Raw genomic sequence first — 16400 nt, forward strand, 5'->3', positions numbered from 1 at the left:
TTTGCAACCTTGTTTGAATCTTTTTTAGACATTTCAAATCGGACTAGTGTATGGCTAATGTCACAGCCACTGAGAATGTGATATTGGAAATTTGGAACATATAGAAATAGAACCAATGGCATCGAGGGCTATTTGCTAATGGACAGGGCTAAATCGATATGTGGCAGTGTGAGTGTGAAACTGTGTACTGCGTGCCATAATCTCATCTGAATATGAGACATTACATCATTCCAGAAGGAATAAGTATTTTTAGAATTATAAAATATTTGTGACTTTTGTTTTGATAAATTTAATGTCTCCTCGTCAGTTAATAGTTCATACAGAATCAAATTTGTCTAGGGACTTGTTTCACTAGTATCCCAGGGGTACTAGTGTCTAGTTGAGTAACATTTAATATTTTTAATTAATTAAAATTTTATAACAAATATTTTTTAGTTCATACTATATAAAATTGTGTTTTTTTTTTAACTTAATAGTCGTCATTTTAGTTTTTTTAACCATTGTCCTAAAAGTCTTTATTATGAGGGTGATATGGGGAATTGATAAAGTTTTTTTTTTGTGATCAAAAGTTTACGTGATGGAATTTATAAAATGTGAAAGAATCCGTTTACAAATTTTTTTGAATTTTTTTTTACAGATTATGCTATGTTCTCCCGGAAGAACATAGTGTAATTTGTAAGAGTTTATAAACAAAAAAATTTGTAAATATAATATGTCTCGTGTAAAATGGCCCTACATTGGAAAGTGAGAGTTTTGCGAGGTGTGCTTTTTTTTTAATTATCTTTTTACCCTAAAAGTGTTTATCAGCGAAACATAATTTTAAATGCATTTTATTTATGGGAAAAAGTATCTAATGTTACTTTAGACAATTTTGTCTAATGTTCACCAAAACGACGTCGTTTTGATATTGAAAAATTAAAAAATTAGAATGATAAATACTATTATAACCCTGAAACAAATTAAAATTACAAATACACCATGATTTCCGTCCCAAAACAACGTCGTTTTAGCGAACATTAGATAAAGTTATCTAAAGTAACATTAGAAAAAACGAACCCTTTATTTATAACATTTATCTTACAATACATTATGTAATGTGTTTTTATGGTTATATAGATTAATATTATTACCATCCTGATTAATTATCTTTTATATTCAGTGAGAGGAGTAATTAATGAAAAGAGCAAATTTTGAATATTCAATATGCATAAATAGTTATGACTAGAAACTATTTATAAATCATACGATCACTTAAAAAATTACAAAACTTTATATTTTTTTATTTCAATTATTTATATAAGACCTAACTAATATTGAATCAGTCAATTATATCATGGTCTACAATTGAGGCAGAAAATTAAAATCCAAAATCGCATCAATGAATATTTTCATTCGAGTTTGTTGAACATGAAAGGAGAGAATCCGTGATGAAGATAATAATGAGAAACGAAAGGATTACTTGAACTATTGCCGATTTAACATTTCGAAAGAGAAAATACTCATTTAATTAAGGCTTTAATAGCTCTCGGCAAATCAGAAAATTTACAGTTCGGTTCCGTATCTTGAAAGGTTCTGTATCTTGGAATTTTTTTTTTTTTTAATTTCAAGATCCATCTCCGTGTGTTATGTAAATATATTTGCTGCAAGTTTTTCCATTAGCAGTGACAACAGAAATGACTAACCCTTTAATTAATCTCAGATTTTCTTTGTGAATAAATGTAACTGTCGAGCAGCTTTAGCATCTTTAGCTAAAGACGCCGCCACAAGAACAAATCCCCTGCTTCTTTCGGTATTTTATCATAAATAACATGCCAAAAGCCAATAATTTTGCTTGGTTACAGTTTGGTTTCTTTGCTCGCAAGGGGATGGAAATAATGAAAGAAAACGGAACCATTATTATTCAAGACATTAATATAATAAGTTAAAAGAAAAAAAAAACAAAAACAAAAAGTATTTGACTCGGATAGAAAAACAATGCATTTAGGCTCACAAAAAACAGGTAAAAGCCACCTGCAACTTTTTGGCTGGTGGAGTGTAATACCTGGACTCGATATCTAGGATGGGTGGTCGAGCTAGTTGGAGTTTCTTCTCTTACTCTAAAATTCTTCTTAATTTGCAATCGAAATTGTGCAATGGAATTATAGAAATAAAGAATGATAATACGTATGAATAAGATGGTTAAAAAAAGGAAAGAATGTCGTGTAATGTTGGAGAGAAAAATGAAAGAACATCATGCTTTTTTAGCGAGAACATGTTTTGATTATAAAAGGAATTTTGAAAAATACTAAGTATGACCCTATTGTTTAAAACTTTAAATAATTTAAATTTGGAAAAAGTTATATTTACAAACTCTTGTTCATAAACTCTTACAAATTATACTAAGTATGACCCGTCATACTTCAATCATACTAAATATGACCGGTCATATTTCAATCAAGAGTGTATAACTGTCATATTTAGTATAATTTGTAAAAAAAACTTGTAAACTGATCCTTCTCCTTTAAATTTAGGTCAAATTTAAAAATAAAGATTAAAGAATTATTTTTACAACAATAAAGGATATACATGTAATTAATGCAGATAACATGATAAGTTGATTGAAGATGTGAGTAATAGTCCAACTAATTATGTAAGTTAACCCTACATTAAGACAGTTTATTTTTGTCTTGTAGCTTGAACTTAATGCACTTATATGGTGTAACATTCAAAAAAAAATATTTTTTAAAATAATAATTAAATAATATAAAATAAATAAAAAATGAAATTAACTTGGTTTGGAGGGAGGCAACGTGGAAGCACCCCTCCAAGAGACCAAAATTGAAGACTTTGCAAGGAAGTGAAATCTTTGAAAAAAAATTATAAAAGCCAACTTGAATTCTATACAAAGACTTATCCCTCCACCAAGTTAGTGAAGTAAGAAAAAATAGAAAGAGAGAGGGGGGAAAGAGAGATAAAAGAAAAAGGTAATATTGGAAGAGAATCTTATTTTCCTAATTTTACTTTTCTTCATCTATTTTCATATTTAAAGTTATTATTTTAAAAATATTTCTTTAAAAGCTATGAAAGTGTTGTTACTCTGTCAAATCATTCTCTTACGAATACCTTCTATTTTTGATTTTATTTTTAACTTTTGACTTTGTCTTTTAAATTTTGGTTGTGGATTTGAAGGATATGCTCGTATTGAATGATGTTGAAGCAAGACTATATATTAATTAATTTGTTTTTTTTGTACCAAATGAATATTAACAAAACATAATTTTTAACTGAATATTTCTTATGTGAACTGGCCCACAAAGATTTGGGTTCAGACGATAATATTGTAAGGAACATTTTACTTGACTTTGAGCTTAGCCAATCAGAACTTTTCATGTGCAGAAACTCGCAGAGTTTTGGGCTTTAGTAGTTTTAGTTAAAAGTTACATACTATTTTCTAAGTGACAATTACTTACTACTATTTTAAACTTATTACTCTTATTACTTAATTGATTACCGTTAGATCAATTTGAAACCAATGGTTGAAAAATATAAAAAAATAATTGCCCTTTATTTTAAATTTATCCAATGATAACCAATCGGGTAGTAAGAGTAATAAGTCTAAAATGATAGTAAGTATAACATTTTCCTATTTTCCATATTTATTATTCTAGTTATTATTTTCAAATTATGAACATACTTTGAGAGAATGATATTTTCTGTTAAAGCGATTGAACTGGTTATAGTTTGAAAACCACAATTTTATTGAGATTTATTTCACGTGTGTTTATATTATGCTAATGTTACATAAAATAGACATGCATAGTAGGGTATCTTTGGAGAGGGATGAAGCATCATAATTAATGATTTTGAGGGCTATACATAGTTCAGTTCAAACAGTTTTTTGTATACCCATGAAGTGACTTTAATTTTCTACTCCGATAAGGTAGAGTCGTTTCCTTTCGGTTTAGATGATAATGTAATCTAGCCTAATCCAGATGTACTAGTAAACCTGACTTCTTGTTTAATGTATAATTAAATTTTAAGGGTATTTTGACATATTCATTATTTTATAACCACTGCTTTATAATCTTATATTCTTTATTATTTTTATAATTCTTATTGTTTTATTTAAAATAAGATTTAAAAAATAATGTGATATTATCTATGCTAGTTAGTTATAGAGGTGTTACATCTGTATTTAAAACCCAAATCAAAGTTATCAGTTAATAATTGACAATACATTTTATAGTGGAGACAAAAAAATTCCATTAAATCCAAGCTTCAACAAAAGTTTTAAGGAAGAAAATAATAATTCTCGATGTATAAAACAAACTAATATGAAAAAGAAAAAGAAAAGAAAGAAGCCCTGCATTATGAATCACGTCTTTTTTTTTGGGCCTTACTTGGACCTCTTCTTCTATTGTCACAAATCATCGTCGAAGTAGTTCAACCAAACCTAATAATTTTGGGAGAATTAATTGTGAGAGAATTAATATTTAAAAAATAATAATTTTGAAAGAAAACGGTATTACTTTTGATTTAGAATATTATTCTACAAAAAATTTATTTTAATTCGGACAATAAAACAGAATCACTTTCAAAGTGAAAATAAATATATTTTTAAAATTCTTTTATATCATATGCCTACAATCAATTCTAGTAACTGGAGAAGTTAAAAAAAAAAAATTGTTTCTCTCAAAATCAATCCACTTACCACATAATTAGTTTTAAAAAATAGAAAAAGGTAACTAAAAACAAATGAAATTATTATGCAAATTGATTTTGATAACCGAAAAAAAGTTGATTAACTAAAGGATCAATGCACTGTTGCTGTTAGAGATATTAATATAAAAATTATTAACGTGATTATCATTTATCAACTCAAGCTTTCGGTTTTGGAAAACTTTAAATTTCCGTTCTACATATGAATTTCGTCTCAAACGAAGTGCTGTTTTTAGCTTCATTGAGACAAGATCAAGTTTGACTTGAAACTTCATATTATGATGTTTAAATATGAAAGGAACATTTTATAGCTTATGCGGTGAGTAAAATCTCATTTCTGCGGGGTGATGAAAATATCTATTTTACTTAATATTATATTTCTATTTCAATAACATTTAAATAAAAAAGCCGCATCTGTTTTTGTAATTATATATATCAAAAAATAATTTTTATTATTATATAAAAATATTTATTATGTTAAAAGCACTTTTAAAGAAATATTTTTAAATATGAAATAATTCAACCAAATTTCTTCCAATTAAAGTATAAATTTATCCAAAATTAAATTTACGAACTCTCATCTCATCCCAAGCCCCGTGACTCAATTACTTTTCCGTGTGGGCCAGGATGGCATGTGCTGAGTGGGTGTGCAGTGTGTGCCGAACACACGCACTCACAAGGTGACAAGGAGAATAGTGTGGTGAAATACCTGTTTCGCGTTGGTTTATTCAATGTGGACCGCTTTATGTCATCAATCACCGTAATGCGACAAAGTCTTAGCTGGCTCAATAACGACAACACCGCATCTCCAAATCCTGAACCACCACATCTCATAATTATAAAATAAATCATCATATTCTTCCCCTAATTAAATTTTCTTCAGAGAAATAAAAAAAAGACACGTTCATGATAAACAATTAACATCAACTTTTATTTTTTAATCTCCTTCTTACCAATACTCTACATTTCATGTCCCTTTCAATAAAATGAGTCTCTTGCTAACAAGATCGGTCCTAATAAATGAGAATTAATATTATTTCATCGTGGCTAGTATTGTCTATAAATAAGGAATATTTTTCATTCACTCTGATGGTATGTGGTTACTAAATAAGAGCAGGAAGAGCGTATCGTTTGCGTTTCTTCTATGCCTTTTTCTGTTCCTTCAGTACTTTGGAGGAGTTTTTAAATATTTTATTTATTGCAAGTTATACGTAGTAAATGTTTAAATATTAATTATAAAATCTAATAATAATAAATACATACTAAGGTCGTGCAGATCCTGATACGAATATTATTGAAAGATTTATAACATGTTTGATGAATGTTAATTTTAAAGAAATAATTAGTTTTAAAATTATTTAAAAAACAAGTCCTCAACTAAAAGCAATTCAAATTCGTGTTTATTGTTGGACAAGTCAAAAATGACACCGGCCAAATGCTTAGTCGTACGCATGAGTTGGGGAAGTTAGTCATCCAGCAGTTGCTTTTGGAATTTTCTTCGTGCCACTTAATTTTCTTTTTTAGAACGAAAAAAAGATATTTGTGATTGTTTCCTTCAGTACCATTGAGTACTGTAACTCCAATATGTTCTCTAGGAGAGGATATGGATTGCTCTATGTTAAAGATAGAGACTAAGTTAAACAACAACATCCCAAGTAAGGAGTCTTTACCTGCAAGTTCGGAGGGGGGTGTGATAGTGAGGGCTAAAAGTAATAACAAAGTAACGGTTCATAAGTTGTGCTTTTTGTCTGGTGATAGATGGGTATTTATAGGTGAAGAAGATGCATTCCTTGCATGGAAGAATGAGCCTGGTCAACTCTTCTTGGGGGTGATACGGGTGGCTGGCATTACTGTGACGACAGCAATGCAGCTTCTGCCAGGTTGGTGGCCGTCACTGTTACTACATCTATAGAAGAGAAACTTCTATTTAGAGGGTTTAGGAATACTGTGTGGTGGGAGATAGAAGGGAAAGAGAGTTGGTAATTACTGATCAATAAAACTGACGTAGAAAAAGATTTGAGTGTGCCTTAATGGGCCGCTTGGTTGTGAACCATCCAGAACACCTTCAAAATGGAGAATAAATAAAAAAGGGTCAATATTAGTTTGTACAACCAAATCATGGTACATGAGAAGACTATAGTTACACATAAGCATCACATATACCACACACTACAAATCAAAATAATTTGGAAAACTGCCATATTTCATTAATTTAACTGGCGTAAATAATCGAATTTAAGTATTTGTGTTTAGGCTTGAACTGTAACACTGTCATTAGTTCTATTCTAAGTTGGTTGGTATCTTTCTGCGATGTAATTGGTGAGCGTAGGCTTTTTTTTTCAGCTACTCTGTACACTGAAGCATATCATCGGCTCGTTAAATTGAAGTGATTTTCTATTTTCGTATTCTATTGAAAATAAATAAACAGATATACTAATGCACCCGATTTTTTTTATATTTTTTTTTAGAAAAATGTGCTGATATTAAATCGCGAGTCAAAATAAATTGCGAGCCTGATTAAAATTGTACCATTTGATTGATAAAAATAGAAAGGCATGTCAATAGCTGATAAATTTCGTGAAAATGTAATCACGGGACATAGAGGCGTTGATAAATAATTAAATCTGGAATTTACGATTGTGCTAAATAAACAAATTTTTTAAACTTGAATTACTGAAAATTTTACCAACTATAAACAAAGATAATGAAAACAAAAAAGATAATTGAAGATACAATGTTTTATGCATGAAACAATTAATTTGGAGATCTTAGATGCGAAAACATTTGAGGTTATAATTTAAAATATAAATAAAGGGTTTAACGGTTTTTAACGATGCATTTCAAAGGATTTATACTTGTGATATTAAAATTATATATATTTTTTATCTCTTTAAAAGGTTTCATATGAAAAGTAAAAAAAAAATATAAATATAATATTATAATTATCCTCAAACATATTTATTTAAAATTGTTAAAAAGACATAACTTAATAACTTGTGTCTTTTAAAATCACAACAGTTTTTCACATAAATAAAAGAAAAGAAAAAGTTAATAAACAAGAAAAAAAAGAAAAGAAAAAGTAAAAAGGGTAGGGTTAGGTAGTGGGTGGATTTATATTTAAGGAAAGAATCTGTGATTGTGCGATTCATTTTTGATTTTGCAGATAGAAGCCATGGATAGGCTTCTATCGTTGTCTTCACCCCCTTCTAAGCCTTTTACATTTCGGAGTCGTTTTGAATCTGCAAGATTCAATCTTTCCCCATCAACGCGTTCCTTCTTGAGGCGAACCACCTCAATTTGTTGCAACCATGAAAACCCATCTCCATTTTCGTCATCAACTCCCTTGTTTGCTTCATCCGTGGCCCCCAATAATTTACCTTCCCTTGCGTCTTCTCCAAACAGGTCCATACCCGAGCCCCATTCTCCCAATCAGATTGCAACTGAGGCTTTCCAAAAATCAAAGGTATCGTTGTACTCTGAGTAATCATTCTTATGAAATACAATTTTTTTTTTTTTGGGGGGGGGGGGGGTTTATTTGTATATCATGGTCATTTTCAAGCTGATGTTTCATGAGGAAAACCCATTTGGTTATTTGAGTTATAGTCAAATAGTCTTGTAGGGAGATAAAGCTACTCTTTGATTTTTAAAATGCCATGGAACCTTACCAAAGGATTTGAATTTGATATGTGTGCACAAATCTATTATAATCTGACTGATGACTTTCAGCCAATATGTACTGAAGGGTGTTTAAATTAAATATCATGTTTCTTATGACTTATTTATTTACTTTTGGAGACATATTTCTTATGAATTTAGTTTAGCCGTTCTGTTATAGTTTCAATCTACAACCAGGCTTTGGGACTAGGGCTTGATGTTAGCTTGTTGTTGGTCTTATATGGTTTTTTATACCTTAACCAATCTTAGCTCTTTAATTACATTTTTTTGCTAATAAATCATGATAATCGACACACTCTTGGAGTTATCATTAACTGAATAGAGACTTGGATATATGGAAAGTTTCACTGGAAAATTACTCTGTTGAAGTAGGTGACCTGACTTTTGACATTTCGGTGTATCCTTTTCATTTGGCTGATATTCAATTCTTCACGATCAATTTTGCCGCATGGGGGTCTATACTCTATACAGACTCAATGTAAACATTACTTTTAGTTTTAGCTAAGATCTTTTAAAATTCCGGTGTATAAATTGATCTTGGGAAAAAATCATCCTTTATGCTTTTTGTCACAGGCAATAACAGCTCGGACACTTGTAATACTCTCTGCTCTTGTTGTGATCTTAATCCAACCAGCTATTGCACCAGCAGCTTTTGCAACCTTTCAAACCGCTGCCAAGACCGGTGGTCCTGCTGCTGCTATAGTTGGTGGGAAACTAATCCGCACTGAGCTCCTAAGTAGTGCCTGGACTGGTTTCTTTGCTGGCTGCTTGCACACCTTATCAGGGCCTGATCACCTTGCAGCTTTGGCTCCATTGTCAATTGGACGCACCCGAATAGAGAGTGCCGCGGTTGGAGCCCTTTGGGGTTGTGGCCATGACGCTGGTCAGGTTATCTTTGGCTTAATATTTTTACTCCTGAAGGATCGACTTCACATTGAAATTATTCGAACTTGGGGCACCAGAGTGGTTGGTCTTACCCTGCTAATAATTGGTGCTATGGGAATTAAAGAAGCTTCAGAAGTGCCTGCTCCTTGTGTTGCCTTAGAAAATGGTGAATGTGATGTCGATGTCTATGAATCGCTTAATAATCCAACAGTTGGAAAGAAGAAGATTGGTTTTGCAACTTTTGCCACAGGGATCGTTCATGGACTGCAACCAGATGCATTGATGATGGTATTGCCTGCCCTTGCTTTGCCTTCTCGTTTGGCTGGTGCTGCATTTCTGGTCATGTTCTTACTTGGAACTGTAGTTGCAATGGGAAGCTATACCGTATTTATAGGTTCATGTAGCCAGGCACTAAAGGATAGAGTACCTAGGATAACTGAGAAACTCACTTGGGCTTCTTCCCTTATTGCAATAGCCCTCGGATTTGCTATCATTATTAGCCAGTTTTTTGGGTTTAGTCTGTATTAATACATCTTTAATCAGTAAGGAACTTATTTTACGAACACCGTTTTGTGGTCAAGAAAAAGTAGAGACGTCAGAGAAAAATTTGTTTGTTTAAGGCTAGTTCATCGTCCTGTCAATTATTTGACATTGCTTTTGAATGTGTAATATTTAAGTTAAACGATTCTGCAGCTGAGAACAACTTAGCTCTTTATCGATATTTCTCAAATTCATTTTACCAATAATGTTGACCTATATTGGTTGTGCCTTGGAATTCACATACAGTTTTTTATTCATATGTGGGTGTTGTGTATAAAGTATATAAACAAGATACTTTTTTAGTAAACGGCCATGCTAGTAGAGTACAGGCAGCTCCTGCTTTAGGTTGATCCCTGGATTTGTACTAGTGCATAGTCTATTTCATAATATGGAATGTTTTTTTTTTTCAATTCTTACCATTTGCCTAGAGCTTTAATTAAAATCAAGTTGACCTTGTGTGCGTAATATTGTTGGATAAAACCATATTTGCCTGCAGCTAATATTTAAACCCTATTCTAGCTAAACAATGCTGTTTGCCAAAATGAAAAGTCGAGACATGCCCCATTCAAATTGTAATTGCTAAACCCGCATGAAAATTGTGCTATCAAGTATATATAATTACTCGTCTTACGTGACCCCATGTCGAAATGATACATTATATGAAGGGCTCATAAGTATAATTTTTTTTTTCTCTTGTCAAATCTATGAGCCCCAATTCCATGAATGGGAATGACCATTCACCCAGTAATGAGAAATGTTAAGAACACTCGCCAAGTTCTTGGAATATAGGTATGTATCATTGCATCCACAAAATCATGATCACAAGTTTCTACTAAATTGGTGCAGCCCTATTCCTCGGTAGATGAAAAAGAAACAAATGGGATTCGGAATTAAGAAATGAATGTCTTTTGTAGGGTGATTAATAGTGAGAAACCAGAAAGCAATGATTTTATGGCATTAGTATTAGGATTTTATTAATCTCCTTTTACATAAGATAGATATCTTATGTTGTAGAGAGAAACTAGGTGGGTCCCACCATTACAAGAAAAAAGAAAAAGAAAAAGAAAAAAAAAAGTGAGGTGCGGAAATCGAAGTGAGAAAAAATGAGATAAGCTACCTCATGTAAAAGGAGACTAATATTTCCCTTAGTATTAACCTTTAAGCTCAACTTGGCACTAAAGATAAAGGCAAGGTATTCACAAGACATGAAATTCATGGTCATACAAGAAACATCAGTGCTTCTGTTTTTTGCCGATGTGATAAAGCACACATATCTGCTGGTGTCTTCGCCAGAAACTACAAGGGCCTCGGGCAGATTAAATTACAGAGCTTTGATAGGGAACAACTAAATAATATCTTAAAGGCATGACATGAACACATACTACTTCATTATTATTATTATTATTATTATTATTAGGGTTTAGTGTCAGTCATTTAAATGGATACAAGTTGTCCTTTTAGTGACTTACACAAAGTATGACCGGTCATATTTTGTCTAATTCTGAAAAGTTACTTTTTGTTTTTCACTTTACACCTCAGCAGTGAATGGAGAGAAAAAAAAAAGTAACTTTTAGAATTTACACAAAGTATAATCAGTCATACTCTGTATAAATCATCTAAAAAGACACAACTTGTGTCCTTTTAAATGATACTTCTTTTTCCTTATTATTATTGCTGCGGTTGTTTTGGTAATATGAACACATATTAGTTGGAGCTTACATTGTAGAAGATATATAAATATTCTATTCCGATACTTATAGCTAAAATGTAAAGAACGGAAATTATAAAATCAATGATCAAGTCATGAATATTAAATTACTGAATCGTATTAAAGAGTTAATAAATCCAAACTCAAGCTAAAGTGCACCAAGGCTCAAGTAAAACATGCTAGCCACAAAGCAATGTTTTCAGAACAAAGTAACTGCACGTGCTAAATCTAAATTAGAGCATTCAAATAGACACGATTTAAACTTGAAAGCTTCTTCATATATGCAGTAGAATACAGTTAATAAACTGAAAATATAGAGAATATTGACTGTGTCTCCCAAAATACATCAAATACTTATTGATGCCGACATGCATTTTTCAAAAAAATAAAAAAAATTACATGTCGGTGCTTTCTAGAAGAAATCCATCAACGAGATGCCGCTGACAAGTTAAAATGAGAATGCCATGTTATATATAACTTTTGGAACGTATATTACATGATATATAATGGTATTATTTTGATATTATTTCTTTAATGTTTTATTGTTTAAGTAAAATATTATATTAAATTTATTGAGTTTAATTCGTTTAATAAAATTTCTTCAAATTTGTATTGAAAAACAAAAATAAAAAATGTCATTAGTTGCTAGCTCAAAAGAACCTTGGTTGCCCAAAAATAAAAACTGATACCATGTAAAGAATTTTGGAAAGCTAGCTCAAAGGGTGGGAATGCCCAAGGCCTTATAAACTTCACATTAGTTGCTCATACAACCAAATGTGGGACTATATATCTCAACAATTATCATTATTGAGTAGTGAGCACCACAAAAATCATGATATCACAAAAACAAAAATTATGTATTAATTCTAGGAGTAGAGTTTGAAAAAATAACTCAGCGTCTCGGCCTCCCAAAAAATAAGCACGATACGACAAGAGCAACCTCTGCAAAATTCAATTCGGTTTCGGCCATGATACGGAAAAAAACAAGTAGACCAGTCACCCATTTTTTGTGTGCATGAAATAAATGATCTTATGTAATATATAAAATTACATTCCCAATTTTTTTAGGAAATGTTATTCTCATGTAAAGAAATTTTTTCTTATACACCCTTAAATAAAAAGTGAGGCCTACTCTATTTTCTCTCCTCTTTCATTTAATTTATGAGTGGATAAAAAAAAATTCTCTACTATATTAGGAAAGTAATATCTCCAATTTTTTATGCCATAACTTTTCTTGCATTACTCTTTCGAGTTGTCAGTCTTACTTTTCCCACTGTGTGAATGAATCGTTTTATTTCGATCTCAAATCTAAAATATAGAGAAATAGCAACTCAGTAGTCACGAATCACGATCGTTCCAAGCGCGAAAAGATCCCCCTCACCGACTTGCTAGTTGCTATCACAAATCACTCTTCGTGCTATAGAATCCTAATTTTTTTTTTAATTTATGAATATTGCAACAGAAAAATAACTATATAATAAATAAAAGACCGCATAAAGGGCAGTTTGAAAATATGATGATTTTACCAAATATGGTAGCTCAGTTGACGCAGGTGAACTGAGCAGGTGGGGAAAGAGCACGTGTTCAAATCCTCCCATATCATCTTTGGGAGGGGTTTAAAGCCTTAATCCTGGACCCGTCCCGAATCGAATTAGTTGCGAAGCGATGAACCGATTGGAATATTTTCAAAAAAAATAAAAAATAATGATTTTCGGAAAATACAAAAATAGTCAAATCTTAATTTTAAAGGTTATTTGCGCTTAAATAAATAAGGAAGAGAATTACAAAAGCACACAAATTTAAAAGCTAAAGGTTAGAGTAAATAAAAAAAATATGTTTTTCTCACGTTACATGAAATAAATTATCTTATGCAACTTCAGAAAATTATTTCTCATAAACAAAATAAAGAATTTATGGAGTCAAGTTATTTCTGGTGAGCGCAAAACGATATTGTTTTGGAACGGAAACGAAAGTATTTTTGTAATTTTAATATATTGCAGGGTTATTAGTCTTTATCATTATAATTTTTTAATCTTATAACCCAAAACAACATTGTTTTAAGTTTACTGGAGATAACTTTACGGAGAAATATTTTTTCCATAAAAAAATGGAGAAATATACTCTTATGTTATAGAAGAGTACTTTTTTTTCGTACACACTGTTGCACCAAGATTTAGTGTATCTCATCAATGGAAACATTACACATCAAATGAGAGACAAAAAATTTGGCATAAAAAAGAGAATTTTATCGATTTTTATGTTTTTCTTTTCTTTTTTTCTTTATTATAAGTGGATGGTCCCATGCATGATTGTTTCTATAACACCAGAGACTTTATATTGCATTATATTAATAAAGGCCTAAAATATATATAATATAAAAGGATGCATTACGAAGTAAAATTTGTTTGTTAAAATAAATAAAAAAGAGAATATGACAATCTAAAGAAGTAAAAATCCCTAACAGCCCGAACCATCCATCTGAATCTGCTGGTTTATCAACATCTAAGCAAATTTGTGTATTCACTTTGTTGTCTCAGAACAGAACATGAGCCTAAAAGTTCAAAGTTTCAATACTAGACTTCTTTGGCATTCTGCAAACAGGACAAGCTTGGAGAAAAGCCTCACAAGCTTTGCATGAACAAAGGTGCCTGCAAGGAAGGAACAAACAGCACGAGCTCCTAGAATTACAGCATTTGCAGACCATAGTTTTTCTCCTAATCTGTTCAGCTTCCCTTATTACCCCACCATTGAACACTCTGCTCTCCCCTGTTTCTTCTTCCAATGCCATGTTTCTCCCGCTTTCGTCACAGCATGACTCTACATCTTCTGCTGCTGCCACCCCATTGTTAAAATAACAAAAATCTCTTTCTTTTATCTGTTCTAAGGTGTTATGAAGCGACAGTACCGTAGCTTCTTTTTCCTGAGCCACTCTCTGCCATGATTGGTTCTCAGCCTCCAATCTCCTTACAAAATCTTCTAACTCGGTCATTTTCTTTGCTGCATGTGCTATTTGTTCATCCTTTTGGATCAGCACACAAAGTGCTTGCGATTCCATTTTTTTCAGCAAAGCAGCCACTTGTTGCATTCTATGCTCTTGCATCATAGTTCTCAATTTCTCGTTCTGTCACATAAAAAAAAACACCAATTGGATTAGATTAGATTCAGATACGAACTTAAACTCACAAATACAAAACAACAAATGTGCTAATCTACAATAAAATAAAATAGAAACTAACATGTGATGTGATATACTGATCAATCTCGTCCCTCTGTTTATGAAGCTCAAGATCAAGGCTTTGAGAATATAGCAATGAATTGTTATACAGCTTATTGGTGGCGATGTAGGGATTCGAATTAGAAAGAAGAAGACTGGGTCCAATAACAGACATGTTTTGATTCATCTGACTCTCGTTGTTGTATAAGCGTTGGTCTCCGGGATGTTGATGTTGGAGACTAAATACATATGCAGATCCGATTGCCATATACAGATCCAATCAAAGCATCAAAACAAATCCCTTCCTTCAACAAGGAGCACCACCATATTTGCTTGCATAGAATAGAATAGAATAGAATATATAACGCTAGAAGGATCAAAAGGACTTCAGGGTCTAACGGCGGGTTTTTGGTTGTCTTGTTATTTCGAGGAAAACGCGTAAGCAAGAATCAGAGAGTTGTTTGTGGCAGTGAGAGTGAGTACTTGGCAAGCAAATATATTTATACTTAATAATATAAAGTGGGAGAATAAATTTTGCATCTAAAAAAGAGTTGGAAATAAAATAATGGATAGATTTTGAATGAAAGAAAATAGTAACTGAAAAACTTGAAAAGGAAAAAAGAAATACTAGCCTAGGATACTGCAGAGTTTCTCTCTCTGACTCTTTATTTTTTTTTAACTTTCTTCCTCTTTTTTCTCAATCCATAGTCTAAGCATTAAAGGAAGAGGAGTGTGGGACGCGGTAAGCAACCATGTACCCCATGCAGATTTTGTGACTGAACTATCGGTCAGAGGCGTTTGTTTTCTTTTGAATAAAGGATTTGAATTCAATTCCAAGTGTGTGAGAAACTCACGTAAACATGTGAATATAAAAAAAGTCTGTTTCATTCACGAGTAAAAATAAAAACAGTCAGTCTATCAAAAAATTAAAAAAAAAGGGACAAATTTTTCAGCAATTTGATTTTATGGAAACCAAAGATTTGAAATCTCAGGAATTAACATTTTCACGAATATCCGCTTATTGTTTTCCTTATACATGATTATGCACGAACATTTTCTTTAATAAATGTCAATTGAATTCTTGTTTCCTTCCATAATTGATAAATCTAAGGAAGGTTTTAAATAAGGATATTATAGCTGCCTGTCATTTAACCATCTCTGTTTATTAGGATTTATGACATTTTTTCACCTTTGTAGTTACCGATTCAATTTTTGGTAAGCTTATGATGAAGAAATTACCAAAACAAATTTATATTAAATCATGAGGTGATCAGTTATATTTAAATTTTTAAAGCATAAATTAAATTAAATTAAAATTCAAGTTATAGCATAAAAAATATAGAACAGATCATATTAATATGTGATTGTAGTTGCAAATGATATCTTGTATATATTATGGGAAAATTGTTTGTAAAGTGACTGTACTTAAAGATTGATGCGGATCATTAGGTACTATTGAAAGTACATAGTTATAATAAATATTATAATTATGTACTTTCGGAAGTACATCAGAGTACACTGTTTTTCTTTGGTATACTACCGAAAATACATAATTATAGTAAATATTATAACTATGTATTTCCAAAAATACATAGTTAACCGCACCAAACCTTAAGTTATAAGTGCAGTCACGGTACATCCACTAAAACTATATATTATATAGGATGGCAGTTTCTCTGT

At 31.4% G+C, this 16400-nt stretch overlaps 2 protein-coding genes across 2 annotated transcripts; one reads left to right on the forward strand and one right to left on the reverse strand.

Annotated features, from left to right (window-relative positions):
- Window positions 1-7860: 7860 nt before the first annotated feature.
- LOC133314924 (chloroplast protein FOR GROWTH AND FERTILITY 2) lies at window positions 7861-10025 on the forward strand. Its single transcript, XM_061516471.1, has 2 exons — window positions 7861-8161; window positions 8947-10025. The coding sequence occupies exons 1-2, from the start codon at window positions 7871-7873 to the stop codon at window positions 9784-9786; spliced, it is 1131 nt and encodes a 376-aa protein (XP_061372455.1). The 5' UTR covers window positions 7861-7870; the 3' UTR covers window positions 9787-10025.
- Window positions 10026-13989: 3964 nt separating this feature from the next.
- LOC133314941 (probable BOI-related E3 ubiquitin-protein ligase 3) lies at window positions 13990-15182 on the reverse strand. The gene is made up of 2 exons (XM_061516493.1): window positions 14743-15182; window positions 13990-14627 (listed from the first exon to the last, which is right to left on the reverse strand). Exons 1-2 carry the CDS (start codon window positions 14986-14988, stop codon window positions 14058-14060), a joined length of 816 nt encoding a protein of 271 aa, XP_061372477.1. The 5' UTR covers window positions 14989-15182; the 3' UTR covers window positions 13990-14057.
- Window positions 15183-16400: the final 1218 nt, after the last annotated feature.

This window comes from Gastrolobium bilobum, unplaced genomic scaffold (genome assembly GCF_033153095.1).
Source record: "Gastrolobium bilobum isolate Gb01-03AN ecotype WA unplaced genomic scaffold, APGP_CSIRO_Gbil_v1 utg8637, whole genome shotgun sequence".
NCBI classification, from domain to species: domain Eukaryota; kingdom Viridiplantae; phylum Streptophyta; class Magnoliopsida; order Fabales; family Fabaceae; genus Gastrolobium; species Gastrolobium bilobum.